Raw genomic sequence first — 27,827 nt, 5'->3', positions numbered from 1 at the left:
TTTGGTTTCAATGAGTCAGGTCATCTCCAAAACCATTCCATTCCATTCCAAAGCTTCGAATAGCCTACCAGGTCATCCCTACCTCTCAGTCTCGGTCTTGGTCTATATCTAGGTTTTGACGGTAAGTAGGGTGGTGCAGGGTGTCCCCGGAGCATATGGCAAGGCTGCAACGGTGAAAGCCTACCCGAATTGCGAGACAATCCAGTGCCATCACTTTGTGGATGCCATACAAGTAATTATATTACTCTCTCCGTTCACTATTACTTATGACAAATCAGTTGTCACTAATTTTTTTTTCTAATCTGTTCATCAATACTTTAGTCTACTTTTGTTAGTAATAAATTTCATATTCGACTAACTCGTCTCAATCATATTTTATTATAAAACTAATGTAACGCATATTTCGTTAACTTTTTCCACCTTTTTTTATACTTTCTTAAAACCCGAGTCAAATCAACTAGTGACATTATTGTTTGCATGCGCGCGGTGGAGAGGGGTTGGGCGGAGGAGGCAGTTATCCCAATAGAGAACTCGATCGGCGGCAGCGTGCACACTAACTACGACTTGCTGCTCCGCCATACGCTTTACGTCGTCGGAGAGACGCGTCTTTTTGTCGACCACTGCCTTCTTGCACTGCCACTTGCTTCCAAACACCACCTCACCTGCGTCTTCAGCCATCCTCAAGTGTCTCTCTCTCTCCATGATTTATGAATAGAGAGATATAATGATCATAAATTGCAGGCACTTAGTCAGTGTGAAATGTCAATAAACATTTTGGGGGTGGATGCAATTCCTTCTCAAAATACTGCTGTCGCAGCAGCGCAGGTAAACTATATTTATTATTTAACCAAAAATTACATTTTAACATCCAAAAAATCTATGTATAATAATTTATCTGAATTCCAAAAATCATGCGTCCGTACTAAAATAAACGGAGTACTTCATTTTGGAGGCAAATGTATCGAAGTTGCTGTGGATATTTTAAATATATCTACTGTTAAGATCAATTCACCTTTTAATTCCATGTACATATGTAAATAAATTGTGATTAGATTAGATATTATAGGTCAATTTTAGCTAGCATTAATTAGTTTAGGGGGAAGCTAACATCTCAAATTGAAGATGGTTGGTTCCGGAGGCGTGCGAGAGAACGGGGCTAGTGCTAGTGCTCGTGTTCGTGCTCGTGCAGCGGAACTCTATGGCCTAAACGTACTTGCTCACAAATTTCAGGTAATTTTACGGTTATTCTTAATAAATTGCATTCATTTTAATCTATTTTGTATAAATTTACAATGATCGCAAATGTTTATGGTGGTCTCTAAACACACACAAAAAAAATTAATTTAGACAATATAAAGGTTAAAAAAAACAGCAAAAAATGGGGCGTGAACAGTTATATAAATTGATCGAATGGCTTGATTCATGGCAGATTGACAGATAGGACACGAAAGAGATAGTCCTTTCGTCCCGCAATAAAAGTCCACATTTGACTCGGCATGTATTTTTAGAAATGTAAAAAAGTACTAAGTGAAGAAGTTAGTGTGACGAATACTAGTAAAGAAAACACTCTTATTATATGGGACTGATGGAATATTATATACTGCATCTGTTTTTACTTCATCCGTCCCTTAAAAATATGTGCATTTTTTTCATTTTCATTCCTCCCACAAAAATATGTGTATTCCATTTTTGAAAAGTTATTTTAATTCCTTATCCATATACATCAACTTATTTACAACTTATATCACTATTAAACATTACTAATAATGTGGATCTCATTATTGACTAACATTACTGTAACTACCATTTTCCTCTTCATCTTACCAATTTTGTCTTAATTCTCGTGTCACATCAATTGACCATATTTTTAATGGGACGGATGGAGTATTAAATATTATTGTTATTGGGTTTTAATTTTTTTTAAATCTAAACTTTACTAATAATCACACATAATATTTTGCATTATATTATCACACAAACCAAATAGATAAGTGACCACACATGCATGACTCAAATTTATACAGATGTCACTGAGATTAGAATTATATATTGTGATCTTTTCATTTCATGAGTTCTAAATTCACATCTATAAAAAAATTTCATTTCTTGAAATTGGTTTATTTGTAAGTAGGACCGATCTAATAACGTTACCCGTTTTCTGAAGCTTGCAAGAGGCCATCCGCAACGCATCCCTTAGCCGTCTCTTATTTCGTTCCGGAGAGACGAGCCGGATAAGAGACGGCGTTGCAGCCTTCTGTCTCCATCCCGTCTCGGAGGGACAGCCTCCAATCACTTCTATAAATATCAAATCATTCCCATAAATTAATCCACCATAAAAAATATGTTTTTTATTTAAATTAAGTATTTTTAATTTTTTTTAGGATTTTATTAATGAGGTTTTTAATTTTTTAGAATTTTAAGTTGTAACTTTATTTTATTTAATAAAGTGTGTTTTATTAATTGAATTGTTGGAAATAAAAATAAAAAAATGAAATTGAATGAATAGTTAAGGGATGAGATGGTTAAGAGACGGATAAGAGATGGAGGGTTGCAGGTGTTGTCTCTTAGTTAAGAGATGGAGTAAAAAGTACAATGGAGCCCATGAATAGTTAAGAAATGAGATGGTTAAGAGACGGATAAGAGACAGCGTTACGGATGACCATAACTATACGAAAAACAATACACGTTCTAAGGTACGTTTATTTATTGTGATATCACTCAATCAATTTTTTTAATATAATATGTACTAATACTACTATTATTTTACACTAGTCATTATCAATGTCGACAATTGATCAATACTCAATTAGAGGCGCAACAATAATTATAATAATAACTTTATTATTGTTTTTAGACAAGCATTGCATTAATTCTAGATGAACTGCACACCTTATCTGTGTTTGCTCAGACTGGGATTCACATTTTCAAGGTATATATAATTCATCTTATTAATTTTGGTAAAACTGATTGAGTTCACTTTATAGCTGCTTCCCATCCAATTTTTGGAATTTCATAAGGAAAACTCCAACACTTTACTTGAAAATTATTGTAGATTGAGAGCAGACCATTGGAAAAGCATTCAACTATTGCTATCAATGGATATAAACATGGAAGTAACATGTGAGTTCATGAACATATGTCCATTTTACGATTTTGGTCCTAAACATTATCTTCTGAATTTTTGCATCCCGGACATTTCAACTCAGATCACAATTGGTCATAAACTAACTGTTCCCTCAATTTTTAAACGGTCAACATTTTTAACCCGATTTTGATCAATTAAAGTCGTCAAGTATGATAATTTTTAATTATTTAATAATCAAAATTATTTTTTTAAATAAAATCATAAATTTTTTATTCTAAACACAAGAAATGAAGACCCGCCGCCGCCGGAGAAGACTCACTGGAGAAGACCTCCCCACCCCCCCACCCCGAGAAGACCCACCGCTGCGCCAAGAAGAAAAGGAACCTCCCCACCAGGATCCGCCTCAGCACCTCCTCCGCCGACAGCGGCTGGTTCAGCAGCGAAGGCGCCGCTACCGTCGCCGACCAGGAAACCAAAACTCTAGTCTCCTCCTTCCTGGGATCCTCCTCTGTGCTCTATCCTATCCGAGAAATGCAGCTCTTCTCCAATTCAAACCCTAGAAACCCTCACCGGCGTAGCAGGAGATCGAGATCATCATCCACGAAGCGGGCGCCGGCGAGGTTGTCGGTGTTCAAGAAGTTGATATCGTGCACGGTGGGGGGGAAGGTGAAGGAGAACTTCGCGATCGTGAAGAAGTTAGAAAATGTCAGAATCGGGTTAAAAATGTTGAACGTTTAAAAATTGACGGAACTGTTAGTTTAGGACCAATTGTGATCCGAGTTGAAATGTTCGGGATGCAATAATTCTAAAGATAATGTTTAAGACCAAAATCGTAAAATGGGTATATGTTCAGGACCAATTTTGACATTTACTCTTTACTTATTTCGTCAACAAATAACAATATTTTAAAGTTGAGACTGTTTTTCTAAAATGAGAATTTCGTCAGAAACCGCCGGTTTTCTACAAACTGGCGGACCCTAGCCCGGAATGCGCCGTTGGAACCGTTGAACCGCCGGTTCGCCGGTTTGAACCGGCGGTTCACGGTTCAACAATACCTCGACCCTTAACCGGCATGTCTGAACCGGCAACCCGCCGGACGGTTTAAACCGCCGGTTCCAGTTCATGAACCGGCGGACCCGAACCGGCGGTTAACCGCCGGCCCGGTTCGGTTTGTGCATATCTAATTGGAGTTGTCATCGTTGATGTAGTTTTTAATTATTGAAATATTTTTTTTTTAATTTGGTGAAATGTACTTTTCTTTTTTTTATTTAATGGAAATTTTTTCCCTATTTATGTCGAAATTTTAATTCCGGAAATTGTTTAATTTGTGAATTTCTGGTTTTTTTAATTGTGGGAAGTCCTTCGGGAAGTCTTTGGGGATGTCCGCTACTGTGCAGTGGGAAATCCTTATGACGTGACATTTGTTAGAGTTTAGTATACTGAAAGCATCTTTCGAATGCTTGTATATGTAATAACTCTTTTATCCATCCATTTGTTACTATTTTATGAGAAAGAATATTTTATTATAATGTATTTTGCTTATGTATTGCTTATGTATTTATGAGATGTTGAAAAGTGTTTTCCATTTAAATACATAGTTTAAGCAAAATGAGTCTAAGCCTTCTGCATAGTAGACGAGTTGTGAGCAGCGTTCACAGTAGGTAACTTGTCGGTTCTTGCAGAAGGAAAATTGTTTCACAACCTAGATAGGCTTTGACTACCTATCGTGAAAGGTTGCAACGTCAGTCCGAAAGTTTCCTTACCTAAGGAAATGAACGACGTCAGTGTGGTATAGCACTGAAAGGATCAAACATTGAGATAAGTCTTTCTTGGCTATTTACTGAAAGACGAGGTCTCGGTGATTGTCGTTTCTTAATCATTGTTGACATAACATTGAGCATACGATATTAATTGAAAACTACTTTGACTTATCAAATGGTGAGGGAATTTCGTTGCCCGAGAATCCTGATAGATTGGATAATGATTATTAATGTCTAAGTGGTGCTAGTATTGTTATTGCAATGAATCGTGTGCTGGGAGAGGCCAGTATGATAATATCCTCAAGAGGTGTTTAGAAAAAGGTTTTATTATTCAGAAAACTGGCCAGTTGGAATTTATTCCATGAATAATAAATAATGTTTCTAAACTAGACCACTCTTGGAAAATGAAATTAATTAATAAAAGTCATATAGCAGACTTGATATTAATTAATGGATATTTATATCTTTAACACGAGAAATGTAACGCCCCACTTTTCGAACCCTAATTTTTCGAACCCTAAGATGTTGTACTTATTGCTTTGATTGCCGAATTAAATGACGGATTTATTATGTGATTGAAATGGTGACCTAATTTTGATTTGATCGAGTCAAATTCGTTGATTTTATGAAGTGGCTTAAATTAATTAATGTGGAATGAAATATATCATGGTGAATTATATTATTTCGGGGAGTGAGATTTAATTAGGATCATAAATAATTACCTTGCCCTTTTATGAAGGGAATTTTCGACCACTATTATTATTTGGAGAGGAATTTATTTTTCTTGGATTTAATTATTTGTTTTGGGATAATTATCCAAATTAAATCCTAAAGCCTAATTATCTTATTTATTTCTTGATAAAATCGGCCCCTATTGTTTTGATTAGGGAGATTTCGAAATCTCCTAGCTTGTGGAAGAAGAAATTATTCGCTAATTATTTTGATCCCTCAATTATTTCCTTCCATGTTTTAATTGGAATATCCTAGCAAATCTTTCCCTACTTTATTTATCAATATTTGGAAATTATTCCTTGTGGGAGGAATTGAATAACACGCCTATTTTCATATTATTTGGGAGGGTTTTTATTGATTTTCTTGCTCCGTATTATTTTATTCTGCTCCGTGAAAATACTAAATTAAATCAATGGCTAATTAAATAGCCATGATTTACAAAATATCCTCCTTATTTCTCCATCAATGACACGCCATTTCCTCCCCCAAAATCTTCCCAAATATCTCAATCATTTATTTCAATTATTCTCCCAAATCTTCAATTAATTGTGGGATATTTCTTAATCTTATAAACAAAGGATCAACCCCTAAACCTAACACACAAATCACACGCCCACTTCTTCAAACCACACGCCCCACCCCCTTTTTCATCTCTTCTCCCACTTGTTATCCATTTCACTCAAGATCCTATCAATTTTCCAAGAGATTGTTGAAGAACCAAGGTTTTAATTGCTTCCTACCGATTATTTCGTCCAAGAAAAGGTAAATTCAAACCCATATTCTTCAATCCTCTCCATCTAGACTTTCTTTGACTCCCTCATGCATGTAGAGAGTGTAGGGAATGAAGATCTAAGGGTTTAATCGGTGGGAATGTGAAATCATATGTGTGAGTGCGTTTTGATTGCAATTGCTTGTTGATTTATTGAATCCTCGGTGATTGATGTGCGATTTCGTGAAAATATGTGTTTAAGGACTCTTTTGAGCATGATTGTATATCAAAACCATGAAAAGATTGATTTTGAATGAGTAGGGATAAACCCTAATTCGAATTGCTATCAGTATGAAAATCTGTGATTTCCGAACAGTGTGTTCTGATGTATTTTTGACCAACCAAACGAACTCCGATTTGACCGATTCTTCTTCCTGTGTAAACTTCGTGATGTCTTCTATATTGTGTGTAAATTTCGACCCATTTGGCTAAACGATGAATTTATGGTGAATTTTTAAAGTTGACTGCGCGATTCTGCCAAAAACGTGTTTTCTCGACCAGTAGGTTACGCCTTTGGTTTGCCCGACTTAAAAGTGGTATTTTGACATGAAATTTAAACTGAATGTTATTTGATGAGTCTACTGCCTTGTCATAAAGTTTTAGCCCCATCGGAGGTCGGATGATTTTTAAATAATTTTTACAAAAAAGTTGCGCAGAGCTGCCAGATCTCTACTTTGGTTAAACAACTATATTTGTATGCTTGAATGACATACATGAGTTTACATATGTGATGAGGTGATGTGATATGCAAAGATGGGTGATATGATGTGATTCCTATTGTTGATTGGGAAAGGGGAGTGATCTAGGACATGCATGATTTTAGTCCATGTTAGTGACTAATCGGGGACACATTATCCAAAGGTGAAATTTTGTGCGAGACGCGTGATACCAAAGGAAAAGCGAAACTTGAAAACTAAAGGATCGAGGTGGGCTCTCTTCCTTTTTAAATAAGGACCATGTCCTAATGTTTTATCAATGAGAATAAATGTGACTTCATGCCTTGTTTTGGTTTTTACGTGCCTATCTGATGTGGTTTTTGCCACTATTTATAAATCGAATTCAGGTCCCCGTAGGGCAGCAAACCCTACTTGGATTAGTGTACACCTATGGTAGACTGTGTGCTAGCGTACGGGCTGGCCGGTCTAGTGACCTGGTTTGCGGCCGCATTCCTTGTCATGTATTGGCAGATATGGTTAACGTCTATGGGAAAAATGACTGATCAGTCGATGTTTGAAATGAAAAAATGATTTTGAGTGCCTCGGGCCTTTCTAAAGAAAAACCCCGACGGTTACTTACGTACGGCATGATATCATAAACTGTATTTACAATGTTTTCGGCATGAGCCACTGAGTATTATTTCATAGTACTCAGCCCTGCATATGTTTTCCCTATATGTAGGTTGAGCGGCGACGGGCGGTTGGCGGTGTTGAGCAGGAACTAATAATGAACTGTGGTTGTTTTGGTTTTGAAATTCCGAGTGTCGTTGTGTCTTCACACATGACGTCACTCTTCTCTTGGATGCTTCCGCTGTGATATTTTTCTTAGAATACTTTTCATTTAAATTCTGAAACTATTTTATGATGGGATGTTTGAAACTCGTTACACTTTTTGAATAAATGCTAAACCCTAGTCTTTATTCATTAAACCCTAATACTCTTGGTCGCATTATTTATTAGACTTAGTTTTTAGTCAAATTTTATTGAAAACCCTAGTCTTCTATGCCGTTCATCTAAACCCCTTTAAGTCGCGATCGCCCGCTTTTATTAACCATAAGGGGCGGTCGTGACAAGAAATGATTTAATTAAAGAAGAAGTCCCAGAATACTCGTAATTTCGGTTTGGACAGGCAGTCAATATTATATCTATAGTGGATGATAATAATATTTAAGTTTGGGCTTGAATTAAATTGATTTTAATTTAATTAGTGAAAGCCTGAACTGTGGCCCAATCCAATCCTCCACAGATCCCTGGTCTGGCCCAAATTAATTAACTTAATATAAAAGGGAGAAGAAGAGAAGACAAATTAATTAATTCTACGTAAAAATTCGATCTCTACAATCTGTAGAGAGAAATTATCGATTTTTTAGGGTTCTTCTTCCGTAGGGATTTCTGTCTTCAATTCTTCTCCAGCTTTTGAGGAATTGACAAGCTTTGCCCACACAAAGGTCAAATTCGAGTTAAAAGGGAACAGATCAGAAGATCCGTGGTTCAGATAAATTGAAGAAGGTGATTGAATTCAATTCTTGAATTCCTACGGTATGTTGTATTTAATTGCATATATTCAGTACAGTCTGTGATTATATGCTTGTTATAAACATGTTTCTAGTTTACAATTGGGTTAAAAGCACGTTTAGATGTAAATCGTTCAATCAAACTAAATTGATTTCCGCTGCTAAACCAACAATTGGTATCAGAGCCAGTTTTTTTTAGGCTCTGATTGTTTGATTTACTACGTGCTTTGATTGTATGAATAGCATGTTTAATGTTTTCGATGCATGTTTAAGTGTTCTTTTAAATTCTTTATCGAATTGGTGAGCTATGAACATGTGGAAACATTCAAACTAGGGTTCTTCAACCTCGAGCAGTCGGCGTTCGCGCCGGGGCTGCACGTGACCCGAGAACAGTTCCAAAACTTTGCTTAATGGAGACTTGGTTGTGTCCTACAGTTTCTAACCTAGGGATGGACAACCGTAATTTTAAATATTCAAGCCACGATCTAACCGATCTCTTGAACGACGGACATTCGATAATTGGGGTTTTGTGATCACGAGCAGCCGGCGCTTGTGCCGGGGCTGCTCGTGACTGTTCGACAACCCATATCGTGACTGTTCAGAGAAATTGAGTGGGTGCTGCGGGTTATACACCGAGGGCAGCTCCGGATCACTCGTGTTTTGTCGACGAAAAGTTAGCTCCGTTTAGTCGACGACAAAATTGACTATGTTGCGGTGCTAACTGGTTGACAATGAAGGAAGATAAGAGGGAGCCGAGGGTGCTGCCGACTTGACTTTGCGTTCAGAGCAAGCGCCGGCAACTCCCATTGTGCTGGCTGTGTTTTACGGCCGAGAGCACTCTCTTCCGGCAAAAGCAAAATCACAACTGAGTTGATTGATGGTCGGAGCTCCTGACCGAATCTATCCAAGAGCAGTACCAGGACCGCTAATCGACGATAGTTTTCAATTATTTCCGTCGGAGTTGCTGGCCGAGTTATCGGTGGAAAGCAGCGCCGAGTTTTTTTTTTGTGAAGTCCGGCGGAGGTTGTGATTTTTGCGTGATTTTTGGAACTGATTACGTGTTTGTTGAGATAAACCCTAGATCATGCGCACCAGGAGTAGTTTACGTGAATTAATGTTATCGAACTGTTTTGCGTTAAATCTGACTACGTGTTGGAGCAAGAATTTATTTTTTTCCGTGAATTTGTTTTTATGGACTTGGTCAATGCTTTTAATCATTGCATGTAGTACTTAATTTGCATTGCCATGTTTTTGTATACAAATATGTTTTGCGTGTATATAAAAGAGACACCTATGTCTCAATTAAAATTAATTTTGGTAATTTTGGATACACATCAAATGTTACCTAAAATTAAAATTAATTTATTGCATGGAATATTATTAAATTAATTTATTAAGATTTACATAGGTTTGAATATTTAATCAATATCTTAGGGATGTTGATAGATTAAATCTATCTAGATATATCCTAGTTAGATTAGATTTGGTTATTCAAATAAATCCTATAAATCTAGGATTCCATATTTTTTATGAAAGAAATAAATTGGAATTTAATGTAGATTATGTCCATAATATATACTTATAATGATATAGATAGGTTTGAATTATAATCCTTATCTATAAGATATTGATAAATTTTATTTATCTAGAATATATCTTAAGATGATTTGGATAAGTATTTTTTAATTAAATCATATTATATCTAGATTTCCTAAACCTAATGGAAAAGGATGAGTATTATAATTAATATTATTATTTAATAATAATCGATTAATATTAATTAAAGAAAATATTTGATTAATTATTTATAATTTATTAATTATTAATTAATCAAATTATTTAATTATCTTAGTTTAATTTCATGGATTTAATAGAACTACCTATTAATTTGAAATTAATATAAGTGAACTTTCTGCCTAATTCACTTAAGTGGTAATTAAAAGAAAAACCATACCTTAAAATAACTAAGCGATAATTACGATCCCCGTCGTATATGGTCTCCAAAGAATTAGTCTATGTATGAAGCAGTTTCTAATATTAACGCGACTCACCTTAGTGGGAGCCTTAATCCTAAGAAATAGCAAGTTCATTGGTTAGACTTCTCAAAATAAAGTTCAATTTTATCTAGACGTGATTTCCAATATTATCGCGACCCACCTTAGTAGGAGCTTTAATCCTAAGAAATTGCAGAGTTCAGAAGATTAAATTAACTTGTGAGATAACTGTAGAATTTTGTTTGTGGCGTGCGACCTTCCTTAGAAGGAGTATCAATACGGAAATGAAATTCTTGGGGTGAATATTCAATGGTACAAGCTTAGGCAACGTTTGGCGGTCATGCCACCTTAGTGGTCTCTGGACTATTCGTCGATGTTGTGACCAGAATTTTGTTAAACATGAATCTTTTACTTGACCTCCCTAGAGGCGTACTTAATTCTATTTAACTGTTGTGAGAATCTAAACTGTTTTAATGGTTTTTACTCTTTAGAATCTTACATAGTTTGTAACAATAAGCTATTCATTTTCTCAGCTAAATCCAAATCAAGATGTCGTTCAATCCTCTTTCCGCAATTCTTAAAGAACACAAACTCGAAGGTCATAACTATATCGTATGGAAACAAAACTTGGATATCGTTCTCACTGCCGAAGAGTACAAATATGTGCTCACTACGGAATGTCCATCCGAACCTACTGCAAATGCTTCTACAGCAGTGAAAGAAACATACAGAAAGTGGCTTAAAGCCAATGAGATGGCGAAGTGCTACATGTTGGCTTCTATGTCAACAGTACTTCAACATCAGCATCAAGGCATGAACACTGCTACTGAGATTATGAACAATCTTAATAACCTTTTTGGTACTCAGAATCGAGCGGCTAAATCTTTAGCCTTTCGGAGCATCATGACTAAGGTTATGAAGGATGGCACATCTGTGAGGGACCATGTCCTCGAGATGATGATCCACCTTAATCAAATTGAGGTTTTGGGAGGGATCATTGATCCCGAGTCCCAAGTAACTATAATCCTTCAGAGTTTGCCAGTTAGCTATCAGCAGTTCAAGCTCAATTTCGAGATGAACAAGAGGGCTTACACCCTAGCTGAACTGTTGACTGAGTTGCAGTCAGCGGAGGATCTTATGGTCCAGACAAAGGCTGCTATGATGAGTTCTAGGCCGTCTTCCTCAGGCTCTAAGCCAGGTAAGGGGAAGAAGAAAGCCCAGAATGTTGTAGCACCAAAGATAGCTAAGGGCAAAAAGAAACAGGTGAACACGAACAAGAAGCAAAGTGGCAAGTGTTTCAAATGTAGCGAAAAGGGGCATTGGAAGCCGGATTGTCCTAAAAAGGCCAATGGCTCAGGTATGCACCAAGCTTTCGTTGTTGAATCATGTTTAGCAGTTGTATCTACTCAGCAATGGGTGGTTGATACTGGAGCTACTGATCATGTTTGCTTTGATGCTGATTTAATGCAGGTAACAAGGCAACTGAATGAAACAGAGATCGAGATCCAGCCGGGCGATGCTACGAGAGTGGCAGCCGTTGCAGTGGGAGACGTTTATTTACGTTTGTCTAGTGATATAGTTTTAGTGTTGAACAATGTTTTGTTGATACCTTCGTTTAGAAGAAATTTAATTTCAGTTTCTAAACTTGTTTCTGATGGATATTCGATTTCATTTGATGATTCATGCATTATCAAGAAATGTGGTTCTTATATCTATCGTGGTATCATGGAAAACAACCTTTACACTATAATGTCTACACAGTATATGCAACATAAAAATGAATCAAACTCAACATCGAAAGTTTCTCGAAAAAGAAAATCTCCTTCTGTTTCAGTGAACGAAACGTACTTATGGCACCTTAGACTTGGTCATGCTAACTCTACTAGAAATCAAGCATTGGTAGACCAAGGTCTACTTAAGGATCTAGAAATAGAACCTTATACAACTTGTGAATCATGTTTGGAAGGCAAGATGACTAAGAGACCATTTAAGGTCAAGGGTAATAGGGCCAAGGAAGTACTTGAGCTCGTTCATTCTGATGTGTGTGGTCCAATGACTACTCAAGCTAGAGGCGGCTTTCAGTATTTCATCACCTTTATTGATGACTACTCGAAAGTTGGATATGTCTATTTGATGCGTCACAAGTCAGAATCTTTTAAAAGTTCAAAGAATTCAGGGCACTTGTGGAGACGCGACATGGTAAGACAATCAAGGCTCTACAGTCTGACCATGGAGGCGAGTACCTTAGTAGTGAGTTCTTGGACTACTTATCAGATGCGGGAATTGAATCCCAATTGACTGAGCCTGGCACACCCCAGCAGAACGGCTTAGCTGAACGAAGGAATAGAACCCTCTTAGAAATGGTTCGATCGATGATGAGTTATGCTAAGTTACCTATTTCATTCTGGGGACAAGCGTTGCTCACAACAAACTATACCTTGAACAACTTACCATCCAAATCAGTACCTACAACACCACATGAGTTGTGCGCTGGACGAAAATCTAGTCTAACACATCTCAGAGTGTGGGGTTGTCCAGCACACGTGTTGGAGAAAGATCCAACGAAGTTGGAGTCTCTTACTGAGGTATGTTTGTTTGTAGGGTATCCCAGTGGAACGAAAGGCTATGAATTCTATAGTCTACGAGATAAGAAGGTATTTGTTAGCACAAATGCCAAGTTCTTAGAAGAAGATTATGTGATGAATCATAAGCCCAGCAGTGAAGTAGCTCTTGAGGAACTAAGAGATACTTCAGTTTCCACAAGCAAAGAACCAATAACACAAGTACAATCTATACCTGAGATATCAACTTCTGTACCATAAATTGTAGAGCCTCGTCGTAGTGGGAGGGTTCCTCGTGAACCAGAAAGGTACATTGGTTTGGGTGAGTCATCTGACTTAGACCCAGACGACAATGTATCAGACCCATGGAACTTTAAAGAGGCGATGGCAGATTCAGATAGTCATTCCTGGAAAGAAGGAATGGATTCTGAACTACAATCAATGATAGACAAAGACGTTTATGATTTGTTAGTCCTATCTGAAGGTTGTACTGCCATTGGGAGCAAATGGATTTACAAACGCAAACGAGGACCTGACGGACGAGTTAAAGTCTTCAAAGCAAGACTAGTAGCTAAGGGTTATACCCTGAGAGAAGGTATCGATTACGATGAGACCTTTTCGCCAGTAGCTATGCTCAAGTCAATCCGAATTCTTTTGTCTATCGCAGCCTACATGGATTGGGAGGTATGACAGATGGACGTCAAGACATCTTTCCTAAATGGAAGTCTTGAGGAGACCATCTACATGGAACAACCCATGGGATATGTAGTCAAGGGCAAAGAACACATGGTGTGGAAGCTTAAGAAGACCATTTATGGCCGCAAGCAATCCCGATCATGGAACATGTGTTTTGACCAAACTGTTAAGTCTTTTGGCTTTGAGCAGTGCCCAGATGAGAGCTGCGTGTACAAGAAAGTTGAAGGTAAGAATGTAGTGTTCATGGTACTCTACGTAGATGACATACTGTTGATTGGAAACAGTAAGAAAATGTTGTCAGACATGAGAGATTGGCTTTCAAGTCAATTTGAGATGAAAGATATGGGAGAAGCTGGACACATCCTAGGCATTAAAGTTCTTAGGATCCGCCAGAAAAGGATGTTGTGCCTATCTCAAGAATCATACATCGATACGATAGTTAAACGCTTTAGCATGCAAGATTCCAAGAAAGGTTTTCTACCTTTTAGCCATGGAATCACCCTGTCTCAGGATATGTGTCCCAAAACACCTATTGAGATAGAAGCTATGAGAAGGATCCCTTATGCATCAGCTGTTGGGAGTCTCATGTATGCTATGTTATGCACAAGGCCCGATTTTTGCTTTGCCATTGGCATGGTAGCAAGGTATCAGTCAAACCCTGGTCAAGGACACTGGATTGCGGTAAAGAAAATACTCAAGTATCTGAGAAGAACTAAGGAGTATTCTCTAGTTTACCAGGCATCCGAGATATATCCTTTGGGTTACACTGATTCAGACTTTCAGTCTGATCGGGATTCGAGAAAATCAACCTCTGGATATGTGTTTACTTTAGGAGGTGGAGCCGTAATTTGGAAGAGTGTGAAGCAGAAATGCATCGCAGACTCTACCATGGAAGCTGAATATGTGGCAGCATCAGAAGCCGCAAAGGAAGCAGTATGGTTCAGAAACTTTCTTATTGATTTGAATGTGATTCCGAGTATGCCCAAGAGCATCACTGTTTATTGTGATAATTCTGGTGCTGTGCAAAACTCAAGGGAACCACGAGCCCACAAGGCAAGCAAACACATAGAATGGAAATATCACATCATTCGTGATATAGTACGGAGAGGAGACATTGAAGTGGTCAAGATTGCATCAGAAAACAACTTGGCAGATCCATTCACAAAGACACTTCCAGCCAGGACGTTTGAACGTCACGTGAAAGGATTAGGTGTTCGATTGACCTAGACCCGCTTTCAGTATAAGTGGGAGGATTTTGCAGTTTTGGTATACTCGAAAGCTGTTTTGAGTATAAGTGAGAGATTGTTAGAGTTTAGTATACTGAAAGCATCTTTCGAATGCTTGTATATGTAATAACTCTTTTATCCATCCATTTGTTACCATTTTATGAGAAAGAATATTTTATTACAATGTATTTTGCTTATGTATTGCTTATGTATTTATGAGATGTTGAAAAGTGTTTTCCATTTAAATACATAGTTTAAGCAAAATGAGTCTAAGTCTTCTGCATAGTAGACGAGTTGTGAGCAGCGTTCACAGTAGGTAACTTGTCGGTTCTTGCAGAAGGAAAATTGTTTCACAACCTAGATAGGCTTTGACTACCTATCGTGAAAGGTTGCGACGTCAGTCCGAAAGTTTCCTTACCTAAGGAAATGAACGATGTCGGTGTGGTATAGCACTGAAAGGATCAAACAGTGAGATAAGTCTTTCTTGGCTATTTACTGAAAGACGAGGTCTCGGTGATTGTTGTTTCTTAATAATTGTTGACATAACATTGAGCATACGATATTAATTGAAAACTACTTTAACTTATCAAATGGTGAGGGAATTTCGTTGCCCGAGAATCCTGATAGATTGGGTAATGATCATTAATGTCTAAGTGGTGCTAGTATTGTTATTGCAATGAATCGTGTGCTGGGAGAGGCCAGTATGATAATATCCTCAAGAGGTGTTTAGAAAAAGGTTTTATTATTCAGAAAACTGGCCAGTTGGAATTTATTCCATGAATAATAAATAATGTTTCTAAACTAGACCACTCTTGGAAAATGAAATTAATTAATAAAAGTCAGATAGCAGACTTGATATTAATTAATGGATATTTATATCTTTAACACGGGAAATGATTTAATTAAAGAGAAAGTCCCAGAATACTCGTAATTTCGGTTTGGACGGGCAGTCAATATTATATCTATAGTGAATGATAATAATATTTAAGTTTGGGCTTGAATTAAATTGATTTTAATTTAATTAGTGAAAGCCTGAACCGTGGCCCAATCCAATCCTCTACAGATCCCTGGTCTGGCCCAAATTAATTAACTTAATATAAAAGGGAGAAGAAGAGAAGACAAATTAATTAATTCTACGTAAAAATTCGATCTCTACAATCTGTAGAGAGAAATTATCGATTTTTTAGGGTTCTTCTTCCGTAGTGATTTCTGTCTTCAATTCTTCTCCAGCTTTTGAGGAATTGACAAGTTTTGCCCACACAAAGGTCAAATTCGAGTCAAAAGGGAACATGTTTCTAGTTTACAATTGGGTTAAAAGCACGTTTAGATGTAAATCGTTCAATCAAACTAAATTGATTTCTGCTGCTAAACCAACAGTGCAGTGGGAAGTCCGTATGACGTGGCAGAAGGTGTTTTTGGGAATTCCGCTGGGAATTCCGCGCCAGTACTGATGCTCTAAAAACGTTATCCAGCAGAGATGGCAGAACTAAACCCCGAACCGCAGTCCATTTCTGCCCAACCGCCGCCGCTAGCAGCATATGGCGGCGCCAGAAGTTTCGGCGGTTTCTTGAAAATGGAGCTGCCGAAGTTGCGAGTTACATCCGAATACGATAGCGAGAGCTACGTTTTCTTCAATAAAATATTGTGCAAATTATTCGACAATCTGGCCAAACTCAAGCTCTCTTTTCAGAACGCCAACAATGGGGAGCTTCTGGAACCCCATCTCTATTTGAAATCCTAATTCTTTTCGCTACAATACGACTTCGAAGAAAACGATGTGTTGCTCAACACATCCTTCCAAATCGCACCTGGCTTGCGATTCAGGGCTGCACCCGAACTCAAGGTTTGATTTCTGTTCTTGCTTTCAATCATATTCTTTTGTTATTTTTAAAGAGTAATTTTGTGTTGCTCTAAGGCCACCCGCAACGCGTTACGCGGGTGGCCCGAGTCACGTTACGGAGGGACGAGACAAGCACGGGACGCGTTACTGCATCCCGGCCCGTCACCAACCGGTCCCCAGCACGTCCCGCGTTCCGTCACTCCGAGACGCGGCACGGGACGGCCTGCCTGCGAGTGGGATTCGTCACGCTGACGCAATAAATCCTTTTTTTAAAAAAAAAATCGAATTAAAAAAAAAATTTAAAAAATTGGCAAACGGTAATGTTACCGTTTTTATAGCCGTTTCCATTATTTATTTATTTACTCTATAAATACTCCTAATTCATCCTCATTTCACACACAACTACACATCTATTCTTCCCAAATCATCTACATTTCCTCTCCAATTTTCATCTCAAATCATCTCTCTTTTATTCTTCCCCCAAGTTTAATCGATCTCATGGATCCGTATGAGCAAATGCATCGAATAATGGAAGAATCACTTGAAGAAGATCGACACCGGGAGGCGGAGGAAGCCGCGCCGCCCCAAAGACGCTCCCGGACTTACATCCATAGTAACCGTGAGGAAACCGCCGCAAGCTTAGTCCGCGACTACTTCTGCGATAACCCGGTGTGGGGAGATACCTACTTCCGTCGCCGTTTCCGCATTCGGCGACTGCTATTTCTCCACATCGCAAATACATTGGCGGCCCGGGAAGAGTTCTTCCAAGAAAGGTTCGACGCCGTCTGCCGTCCTTGCCACACGGCACTGCAGAAATGTACTGCAGCAATCCGTCAGCTTGCGACTGGACAAACAGCGGATGTGTTCGACGAATACCTCCACATTGGAGACAACACTGGGAGAATGTGCTTGCTCCAATTCTGCAAAGGCATCCGGGCTGCCTTCACCGACGAATTTCTCAGGAAGCCAAGCACGACAGATTGCCAGTTCCTGCTCCGCCTTAAAATGAGGTACTATCTTGCCGACGGCATCTACCCGAAGTGGCCAACCTTCGTGAAGTCGTTCAACATGCCGATGAACGAAAAACATGCTCTTTTTGCGCAGAAGCAAGAGGCTGCTCGCAAGGATGTGGAGCGGGCGTTCGGGGTTCTCCAAGCGCGCTTCAACATTATCAAAGCCCCAGCTCGTACGTTGTTCATGGAGAGCATGGTTGACATCATGTATAAGTACATAATCTTGCACAACATGATTGTCCAAGACGAAGGACCCGAGGCGGGAAATTGGTTCGACCCCGAAGCCCCCGGAAGCTCAACCGCCAGTAGTCCGCCTCGAAGTGGAGTTCATTCATCTATACAAGAATTGTTGTCTATTCGGGCAAGGACACGTGACTCTTCTGCCCACGCCCAACTCCAAGATGATCTCATGGAGCACATTTGGGCAAACTTTGGTGGAAGAAATTAAATTATGTATTTTTAATTTTTTTTGGATTTTTTATTATGGTTTTTTTTAGTTTTTTACTAATTTTATGTTGTAATGTTGTTTTATTTTTAATGAAAGTGTGTTTTTATTAATTGAATCTGGTGGGAAAAAAATTAAAAAAATGAAATTGAATGAATAGTAATTTAAGGGACGGTTAAGGGACGGAGGGTTGCAGGTTCCGTCCCTTAGTTAAGGGACTGAGTAAAAAAAGTACAGTGGGGCCTGCAAATAGTGTTTTAAGGGACGATATAGTGACAGCGTTGTGGATGGCCTGAAGGTGTGATGGTTTAGTTGGTTAATTTGATTTCATATATTTAGAAATAATGAGGAGATATTTTTGCTCTTATCATATCTGCTCTGTACTTAATTCTTGGATAATCAAATTAATTTCAAGTTAATTGAAAAGGTCTTCCTCCATTTATTGGGCCTTTTTAGGTGTGGTCTCATCAAATAAGGCAATTTTGTAATATAGAAAGGTTCTTGTACATTTTTAGCAGTAAAAAGCAACAAATTTGTTTAGTGCATGTTATCTTAGTAGATAGAACTTGAAATTTCATATTTCTGAGGTACTTAGCATTAGCAAGCGTGGTTAGATTGATAGACACTGTTTGTGGAATACTCAAGAATCTATTTGCTTTCTACTCGGTTTACAGGCAAATAAATATTATTTGTTGTATGTGCCTTATTTCTTACAGTGCTTCTGTATTAGTTTTAGGCTCGGCAAGGAGAAGTTGCAATGGTTGCAGATCTTGCAGGTCCGGCATACAAATTTGAATTGTCATCGGCAGTTCCATCTATCGGCATGGTGTTAGAATGTATTAGCGCTCCTACTTTTAATAAAGAAAATGGTTGGTTCTTGTTTGAGTATATCGTACACATGAAAATTTTGAAATAATATTGTAAGATTTGCCACTTTGTGTATTGTATACATACTCACCAGAATGACTTCTCATCACTGATTTTTTTTTCTATTGTTGGAGTCGCAGCCGAGAGCAACTTTGAAATTTCCTCTCGGTGAAATTTCACTTGAAGAGAATGATGAGGAGGAAGAGCAGCAGAAGAGAGCTTTATCACTGAATGGTATTGTTAAAAGTCATATTCTGAATGGAGTTTATACTGCCCGGTTCAGTGATGAAAATCTGGATTTACGATATGCATACAAGGTTATTTCCTTTGGAATTGTTTCTTTAACCAATTTACTTTCATTTTCTTTTTTTGCTTTGTCAAGAAATTTATAGTGATGAACTGAATGTCAACACTAATTTTGAGAATTCATTCTTTTTCAGTTTTCCACTGAAATAAATTTTTTCAGTCAAGTACTTGAAAATAGTATGTTTGGTTAAATTTTATTATGCCTCACAGAAATGTCAAGTTTAATTTCCATCTTGCTGTCTCGACAGTTTCTTGGCTAATTGTTTTACATTTTCGGTGTCCAGGATGATGAAATGACGTTTATTCCAAGCTTATCTCTACCTTCAAATGCTTTGTCTATTGCATTTAAGCGAAGATTCAGTCCTTCAGACAAGTTGAGGTAAGATCGTTAATCCTGCTATTGCCTTAACTTTCAGAACACATACGAGTTTTCAGAAAAGTCGAAATGTATTCCTTGGTGCCACTGAATTATTTTTGTTACAAGTATAAGATATACACCTGGTGACAATCAGGCTCACTATCATTTTACCTCAAAACAGTGTTAATTCTTGAATAACTAAATTATATATACTGGTAAGACTGCTAATGTTTATGTAGTAATATTTTTGTGTTATTTGTTAGCTACTTGTACAAATTCGACACAGACAGTTGGAGTTGGGAACGATTACAAGTTTAAGGCTGGTTATGATAGTGATGTAAGCCATGGTTGGGCGGCACTCTGGGTAACTTTCTCATTTACATATCCTCAAGTTCTGAAGCTCAATTGACTTTAATGTTCTCATCCTTCCATTGTCGATCATGCTTCCGACTCACGGATTTGAAATATATGTGGATTCATATAACCATGTATGATAGTGAAGCCTGGATTGAAAACTTGGAAAAAATAATCATAGCTGTAACTGAAAATGAGATAAGTTCTCATTTATAAAGTGATTGGGAGTTTCATAATTTCATTGTAGGACTCTTCATCATACATTAACTCGTTATTTGAGCTCGACAACCTGAATGTTGTTGTGTCTGATGATGAACAATTTAGGTTGGGAATTAGGTTGGGAATGCCAAGACGGCTCCCATGAAGATGAAAGTGCAGATCATGCTCCAAGTTCCTCAAGACAATATCAAATCAACGGCTCTGATGTTCCGAGTTAAGAAGAGGTGGGACTTTTAGATCTCTGTAGGCAGAGAGCATCATCATTTGCGCCAAATTTCTAGTCTTGAAAATACTTCCAGCTTTGTTAAAATGTTCATATCTGTTGCAGTATAAGTATATATATACATACAGATATGCAGGATCGATTGTGTATTAGCTGGGTTGTAATAAAATACATTAGTACTCCCTTCGTCCGTCTCATTAAATATGAAACATTTGTTTTTCGGCACAAGATTTTATGTAGTGTTGTTTTGTGAATTAATTAAGAAAGAATAAAGTGTGCGAGGGAAAAAGTAGAAATGATGATATTTCCATTTTAGATAGGATAGCCAAAAAAAGTAAATGTTTCAGTATTAATTCTTGATAGCAATAAGCTTCAGATGGTGGGATGCTTTTCATTCATTTCATTTCATATGTGTAGAGATTTTTGATATGGAGTAAAGAAGGTTGAACACAAAACTAACGAGAACAAAGCCAAAAAAGAGGAAATTTTTGTTAATCGTGCGACTTATCTCCGCCTCTTTTCCATGTTACTATTTCATTTTTGTTGGGTCAATTACAACTGGTTTCTAAAATTTATTTTATCATTTGATAATTATATACATAATTTTGTTAACAACGAAATAAAATATAATGGGTCCATTTGTTTGTTAGAAAGGAAATATTATTGTGGATATGATTCTGGATAGATTTATCTTGAAATATTTGAAAATATTAAATAAAATTGTTAAGAGTTTGAGTTTATACTATTCAATTAAATTTGATTAACTAAGTGACATAATAACTGAAAATTAATAGACGTAATAACTTAAGTAAGAGCTTCTACTTAACTTTTTAATTGAAAAAATAATAATAACAATAATAGTTTAAACAATAATAACAATAAATTTTTAATTAATAAAATAATAATAACAATAATACTAATAGTTTAAACTTACATTAAATTTTGCTTAACAAAGACTAATAATTAATTAAAAAAAATCTTAATATAATTTTATAATTATGAGTCACACTTAATAATATAAAATAATTATATTATCAGTTATATTGATCATTATACTCCCTCTTGTAGAAATTGAGTATTGAGATAATTTCTTGTATATTATTCACACTACATTGTACATTGTTAATATAGACTTAGGAAGAGACTATACAAGGTAACTCATAAGTATGGTAATGTGTGTATAATATCTCCCTAATTTTGTGTGATTGATTTCCTCTGATTTCTTCCTTGATTCCATATAATCTTTTCCTTGATTGTGCAGGATATTCCGAATGATCTTCCAACACCCCCCCTCAAGTTAAGCGACGGGATTCTCGAAGTTTAACTTGCTCAAAATTCCTTGAAAGTTCTTGGCTGATACGGCTTTGGTCAAGATGTCTGCTAATTGGTCTTCTGACTTCACATATGGGATTTCTACTATCTTCTCTTCAAGGTTCTCCTTTATGAAATGTCGATCAATTTCGACGTGTTTGGTTCTATCGTGATGCACCGGATTCTCTAAAATACTGATTGCTGCCTTGTTGTCACAGAGTAACTTGCAAGTCTTTTGTGATTCGAGGTTTAGTTCCTTCATTACCCTTCTGAGCCAAAGGATCTCCGTGAGTCCACTCTTGATGCTTCAGAATTCAACTTCTGCACTTGACAGAGCCACTACTTTCTGCTTCTTGCTCCTCCAAGTGACTAGATTGTCACCCACGAATGTGAAGTATCCTCCTGTCGGCCGTCTATCAACCGGGGTTCCCGACCCAGTCTGCATCAGTGTATCCATGAATGTCAAGAAGTCCATTTTTCTGGAACAGTACTCCATGTCCGGCAGTTCCCTTCAAGTAGCGCACTACTCTAAGTGCTGCCTCCCAGTGTTCCTCCTGTGGGTTATGCATAAACTGACTAAGCACCCCAACTGCGTATGCAATATCGGGCCGAGTGTGGGATAGGTAGATGAGCTTTCCTACTAGCCGTTGGTATCTTCCTCGGTCGGTTGACGCTGCTCCTTTGATTATTTGAAGGTCGTGATTCTGCACCATGGGAGTATCTGCTGGTTTGCACTCTAGCATCCCCATTTCCATCAAGAGATCAAGAACATACTTTCGTTGACTAATGAAGATTCCTTTTCCGGATCTGAGTAGCTCGATCCCAAGGAAGTATTTGAGGTCTCCTAGATTCTTCATCTCAAACTCTGCAGCCAAATGTCCCTTGAGATCGTTTATTTCCTCTACATCATCCATATCATCCACATAAATTATAAGACAAGTAATCTTTTCTCCTTTCCGTTTGATGAATAGGGTGTGGTCTGAGTTACTCTGTCTGTAGCCGTATCGTTTCATTACTTCCGTGAATCTCCCGAACCAGGCTCTCGGGGACTGCTTAAACCCATATAGAGTTTTCCTTAACTTGCATACCTTGCCTTGTCCAAACTCCTTTGTGAAGCCAGGTGGGGCCTCCATATAAATGGGATCCTTCAATTCCCCATGAAGGAAAGCATTGGTGACGTCATACTGATGAAGTGGCCAGTCTTTGTTTGCTGCAACCGACAGTAAAACCCGTACAATGTTCATTTTTGCAACCAGAGAGAATGTTTCAGAATAATCAACTCCCTGAGTCTGCGTATACCCTTTTGCTACTAATCGCGCCTTGTATCGCTCAATGCTCCCGTCTGGTCTCCGTTTGATTGTGAAGACCCATCTGCAGCCAACTGTATGTTTCCCATCGGGCAATGAGCCTACTTCCCAAGTGTCGTTTCGTTTCAGTGCGCTCATTTCGACAAGCATTGCTTCCCTATAGTATTTGATTCTGAAGGATTCTTCGAAGGTTCTAGGAATCTCTTCTTCACACAGTGCTGCATGGAATGCCCGTGCCATTTTGGATATGTTGGCTTCGGCAAAATTGGCCACTGAGTACCTGCTTTTCCTCCCTATAGGTTCCGGGGAATATTTCTTGGGCGGAATTCCTCTCGTACTCCTGGGAGGAAGCACATACTGCCCTGTGTCCTGATCAATAGTAGTATCTTCTTCTTCTTCTACTTCTGTACTAAGTGAGTCAGAAATAGTATCTGAACTTTCATGATTCGGACTAGATATTACCTCGGATTCCGTTACGGTTGGATCAGAGGAACACGGCGGAAGCGTTGTTGGGATCGTCTCTGCAGGCGGGATCGGCTCAGGAAAAGTGCCAGCTTGCTCTGTTGGATCCGAATCGAAAATACTTGGCACATACCACCGAAGGGAGTCATTTTCTCGGGTCTCCCCCTGTCTCACACTCCCCCCTGAGTCCCAAGGTGGTAGAAGAATTCGGTTTCAAGGAAGTTACAGTTCATGGTGGTAATAACTCATTTGGTTTTGGGGTCATAACATCTATAGCCTTTCTGGTTAATCCCATATCCCATAAAGACGCACTTAATTGCACACGGGGAAAATTTATTTCTTTCATGCTTGGGAACATGGACATAAACAGAACAACCAAAGGTTTTGGGTGGTAAGGATAGGGCGGAGGGAATTTTGGTTAAAGTAGAAAGGTGATCTAGATGAGTTTTTCGGTTTAGGATTTTAGTAGGAAGTCGATTGAGGAGGTAGACTGAGGTGGCTACGGCTTCAGGCCAAAAAGATGGCGGTACTTTCGAGTCAAATAGGAGGGCTCGGGTCATTTCGAGGATGATGCGATTTTTTTGTTCTGCCACCCCATTTTGTTCTGGTGTATGGGAACAAGAAGTTTGGTGTACTAACCCATTTTCTTCAAAAATTTTTGTCATGGAACTGTTTAAAAATTCCCCCATTATCGGAACGTAGGATTTTGACAGATGTCTGGAATTGAGTTTGAACCATTTTATAAAACAGCACAAATTTGTCATATACTTCAGATTTGTGTTTCATGAAATACACCCACATAGTTCTACTGCAATCGTCAACAAATATCACAAAGTATTTAAAACCAAAACTAGTTCCTATAGGCGCTGGGCCCCACACATCAGAATGAACCAGGGAAAAAATAGTTTCAACACGAGTATCATTTGGTTTAAACGAGTTCCGGTGGCTCTTGGCCAAAACGCATGCTTCACAAGAGAAGTTTTTAGGAACAAAAAGTTTAGGAAATAAGGATTTTAAATAACCCGGAGAGGTATGCCCCATCCGACGGTGCCAGAGCCAAGTATCTTGATTAGTGGACTCGTGAGGAAGCTTAGCTGCACCGTCTCGTCGAGCGATCTCATCCACAAAGAAGATCCCACGACGCTCAGTGCCACGTCCAATAATCTTCCCCGTCCGGATATCCTGTAACATATAGAAATTTGGGTGTATCAGCAGAGAACAATTTAAATCCTTAGTCACATGACTTATTGACATCAACTTTTGTGATAATTTAGGCACATAGAGGCAATTGGGAATATGAACATTAGGAAAAATTTCTATAGTTCCCGCCACTTCCACTGGTGTTACCCCTCCATTTGCAGTTTTAATATGCGATTTAGGCGTCTTATGGATTTCCAAAAAATCTTTCATGTCGTATGACATAGTGTCGATTACCCCACCATTAAAAATCCATCTTGTCTCATTAACAATATCACCATCCCGGCCCTCAAAAGCATATGATGAATTTTCTAGGGGTGCAAATGAGTTTTTGCAAATAATGGGGTTATTTCTGCAATTACTAATAGGCTGGGGTTGAATCCTAGTATAATTAACAGAATGGGGGCATTTTCCATAATTTGTAAAAGACGGGGACTTAATAGCAAAATCGGGTTTAATAGGGTTAGGGATTGCAAACCCTAACCCTTTACCTTCATTCTCTCCTCCGCCGTCCAGTCTGAGCGAGGCGATATCGCCTCGGCCATTTTCTCCCACCGCCGATGTTCTCGCCGCGTCCGCCACCGCCGGTTGGGAGACCGCCGGTATCCGGTCTCTTCTCTTGAAAGGCCGATGTCTCTTGGTTTCCTTCTGTCTGGTTTCGGCCTCCACTGTTGGTTCCAATGGCGATTTTAGCCTTTCCGGCCTTCTCCTCCTCCCACCACTCTGGATACCCCACTAATTGGAAGCATGTTTCCTTTGTGTGCTTGTGCATTCCACAATGGGAACACCAGAGTTTGGATCTGTCCGGTCTGTTGTTTCCCCGGCGGTTGGCGGCGGGGCGTTGCATCGATGGTTGTCCTCTGTTATGCGGCTGTGATGGACGGTACTCGCGAGCTCCAAAACTGAATCTGACCCCCGATGATGTCTCGTTCCCAACGTGATGGAGGTCGAATTGGATGCCGGCGACATGATCTTGAGTCGAGCCGCCTCCCGTTTCACCCATCCATACGCTACGTCGGCTGAGGGGTAGGGTTCCTCTTTGAGGATCTCGCGTCGGATCCAATCGTACTTCTCATTCAAACCGGTAAGAAATTTGAATAACCGTAGTTCGGATTTGATGTCCCGGTATTGTTCGATTCCTTTGTCATAGCAATTAACTGTCTTATGTGGGCATCTATCGATGTCGATCCATAGCCCGTGGAGTCTGCTCCAGTAGGCCTCCAACGATGATTCTTCTTGCATAATCCTGCTCGCCTTGTCTCGCAGGTCGTATATGAGATACGAATCTGCCAAACTTGCAAAAGTTACGGCTAGTGTATCCCACAGTGCCTTCGCCGTTTTGTGATGCGCGAAATTGGCGATGATGTTGGTTTCCATATTGTCGATAATCCAGGAGAAGACTATTAAGTCTATCTCCTCCCAATCGATATATCCTTTCTCCCCCGGCTGTGGTGGAGACGGGACTCCGGATATATGGCGGTAGACTCCTCGGCCGCCTATGGACACTTTCATTAATCGTGCCTACAATGAATAGTTTGAGCCGTTCAGTTTGAAGGCTACGGTAACACTCTTGCTTGATCTGATTTTTTCGGCAACGGGTTCGATTTCTGGTTTGTCTTCTGCCATTTTTGGCTGGGTTATTCTTCTCGCCTTTTCGGTCGAGAGAGGTATATTTTTTTGGGCTATGATGATGATTTCCTGAGCCTAACCTGCTCGGATGCCATGTAGAAATTGAGTATTGGGTTAATTTCTTGTATATTATTCACACTGCATTGTACATTGTTAATATAGACTTAGGAAGAGACTACACAATGTAACTCATAAGTATGGTATGGTGTGTATAATATCTCCCTAATTTTGTGTGATTGATTTCCTCTGATTTCTTCCTTGATTCCATATAATCTTTTCCTTGATTGTGCAGGATATTCCGAATGATCTTCCAACACCTTCGTCCCCAAAGAGTATGAACTATTTCTTTTTTCGTCCGTCCCTAAAGATTATGAACTTTCTAATTTTTTCAAAATTCAAACAACATACTACCCCTACACATCATTTTATTTACAACTTATACCATTATAATAATGTGGACCCCACTTTCTACTAACATTATTTCCACGAGCCTTTCTCTCTCGCTTACTTTTTCTCTTATTTATTAAAACTCGTGCCGAACCAAAATTCATACTCTTTGGGGATGGAGGGAGTATTATTTATTACTCCATCCGTCCCAAAGAAGATGATTCATTTCTTGGATGGCTTATGCAGTTTATTTTGTGTGTTAATGACTAACTCATAGTTTAGGATTGTTTTTGTGGGTAATTAGATGGTGACTTTGATGATTTAAGGTGTTTAATATAAGTTCTTCCCCACACATACACTAATTGGTGAGTTAATGAGTTTTGTCGTAGTTTTGTGATGAAAACAGGTTGAAACGGACTAAAAAACAGATTGAACGAGCCGAGATAGATTTTGAGGAAAAGTCCAGTAAGTTCACCCGGTCGGGTGTTTTTCATTTGCCAAAACACTCGGTCGGGTGTTTTGTACAGCTTGCGAGATCCAGAGAGAAAACCCAGTCGGGTGTTTCCCAATTTCCATATCACCCAGTCGGGTGTTTTGAAGAAGCAGTCGGGGTCCAGAGAGAAAACCCCGTCGGGTGTTTTGCCTCTTGCAAATCACCCGGTCGGGTGGTTTCGGCGGTAAGTTACAATTGCTTTTATTTCCTCTAGGGCTGGCAAATCGTGCGGATTTGGTCATTATCGGGTCAACCTGATAATGACCCAACCCAATAAGGCCTAACCTGAACCCGACCTGTTAAGGAAACTGTAAATCCGAACACGAACCCGACCTGCTACCTTCAAATTTGAACACGACCTGC

The 27,827-nt window shown here is 38.7% G+C and overlaps 2 protein-coding genes, 1 long non-coding RNA gene and 1 pseudogene across 3 annotated transcripts; all 4 read left to right on the top strand.

Moving 5' to 3' along the window:
- Window positions 1-10: 10 nt before the first annotated feature.
- On the top strand, window positions 11-2,197 carry LOC121754680 (arogenate dehydratase 1-like). The gene is made up of 6 exons (XM_042149997.1): window positions 11-19; window positions 113-229; window positions 481-684; window positions 742-825; window positions 1,123-1,230; window positions 2,132-2,197. Exons 1-6 carry the CDS (start codon window positions 11-13, stop codon window positions 2,195-2,197), a joined length of 588 nt encoding a protein of 195 aa, XP_042005931.1.
- A 458-nt stretch (window positions 2,198-2,655) lies between these two features.
- LOC121754679 lies at window positions 2,656-3,823 on the top strand. The gene is made up of 2 exons (XM_042149996.1): window positions 2,656-2,693; window positions 3,379-3,823. Exons 1-2 carry the CDS (start codon window positions 2,656-2,658, stop codon window positions 3,821-3,823), a joined length of 483 nt encoding a protein of 160 aa, XP_042005930.1.
- Window positions 3,824-6,151: 2,328 nt separating this feature from the next.
- On the top strand, window positions 6,152-7,991 carry LOC121754183. Its single transcript, XR_006040558.1, has 3 exons — window positions 6,152-6,339; window positions 7,208-7,272; window positions 7,745-7,991. It is a non-coding gene; the product is annotated as an uncharacterized LOC121754183 (long non-coding RNA).
- An 8,539-nt stretch (window positions 7,992-16,530) lies between these two features.
- LOC121754676 lies at window positions 16,531-20,692 on the top strand (annotated as a pseudogene).
- Window positions 20,693-27,827: the final 7,135 nt, after the last annotated feature.

The sequence above is a fragment of the Salvia splendens genome, chromosome 11 (genome assembly GCF_004379255.2).
Source record: "Salvia splendens isolate huo1 chromosome 11, SspV2, whole genome shotgun sequence".
Taxonomy (NCBI): Eukaryota; Viridiplantae; Streptophyta; class Magnoliopsida; order Lamiales; family Lamiaceae; genus Salvia; species Salvia splendens.
The sequence above is the reverse complement of the archived record's forward strand: the minus strand, read 5'-3'. Positions and strand labels throughout refer to the sequence as shown.

Bases quoted from the DNA above. Each gene is read 5' to 3' on its own strand.
- LOC121754680 (XM_042149997.1), top strand. The intron at 826-1,122 runs GTAAACTATATT...CTCAAATTGAAG, and splicing joins CTGCTGTCGCAGCAGCGCAG to ATGGTTGGTTCCGGAGGCGT. The intron at 1,231-2,131 runs GTAATTTTACGG...ATTTGTAAGTAG, and splicing joins TACTTGCTCACAAATTTCAG to GACCGATCTAATAACGTTAC.
- LOC121754679 (XM_042149996.1), top strand. From the start codon at position 2,656: ATGACCATAACTATACGAAAAACAATACACGTTCTAAG. The intron at 2,694-3,378 runs GTACGTTTATTT...CAAGAAATGAAG, and splicing joins AAAACAATACACGTTCTAAG to ACCCGCCGCCGCCGGAGAAG.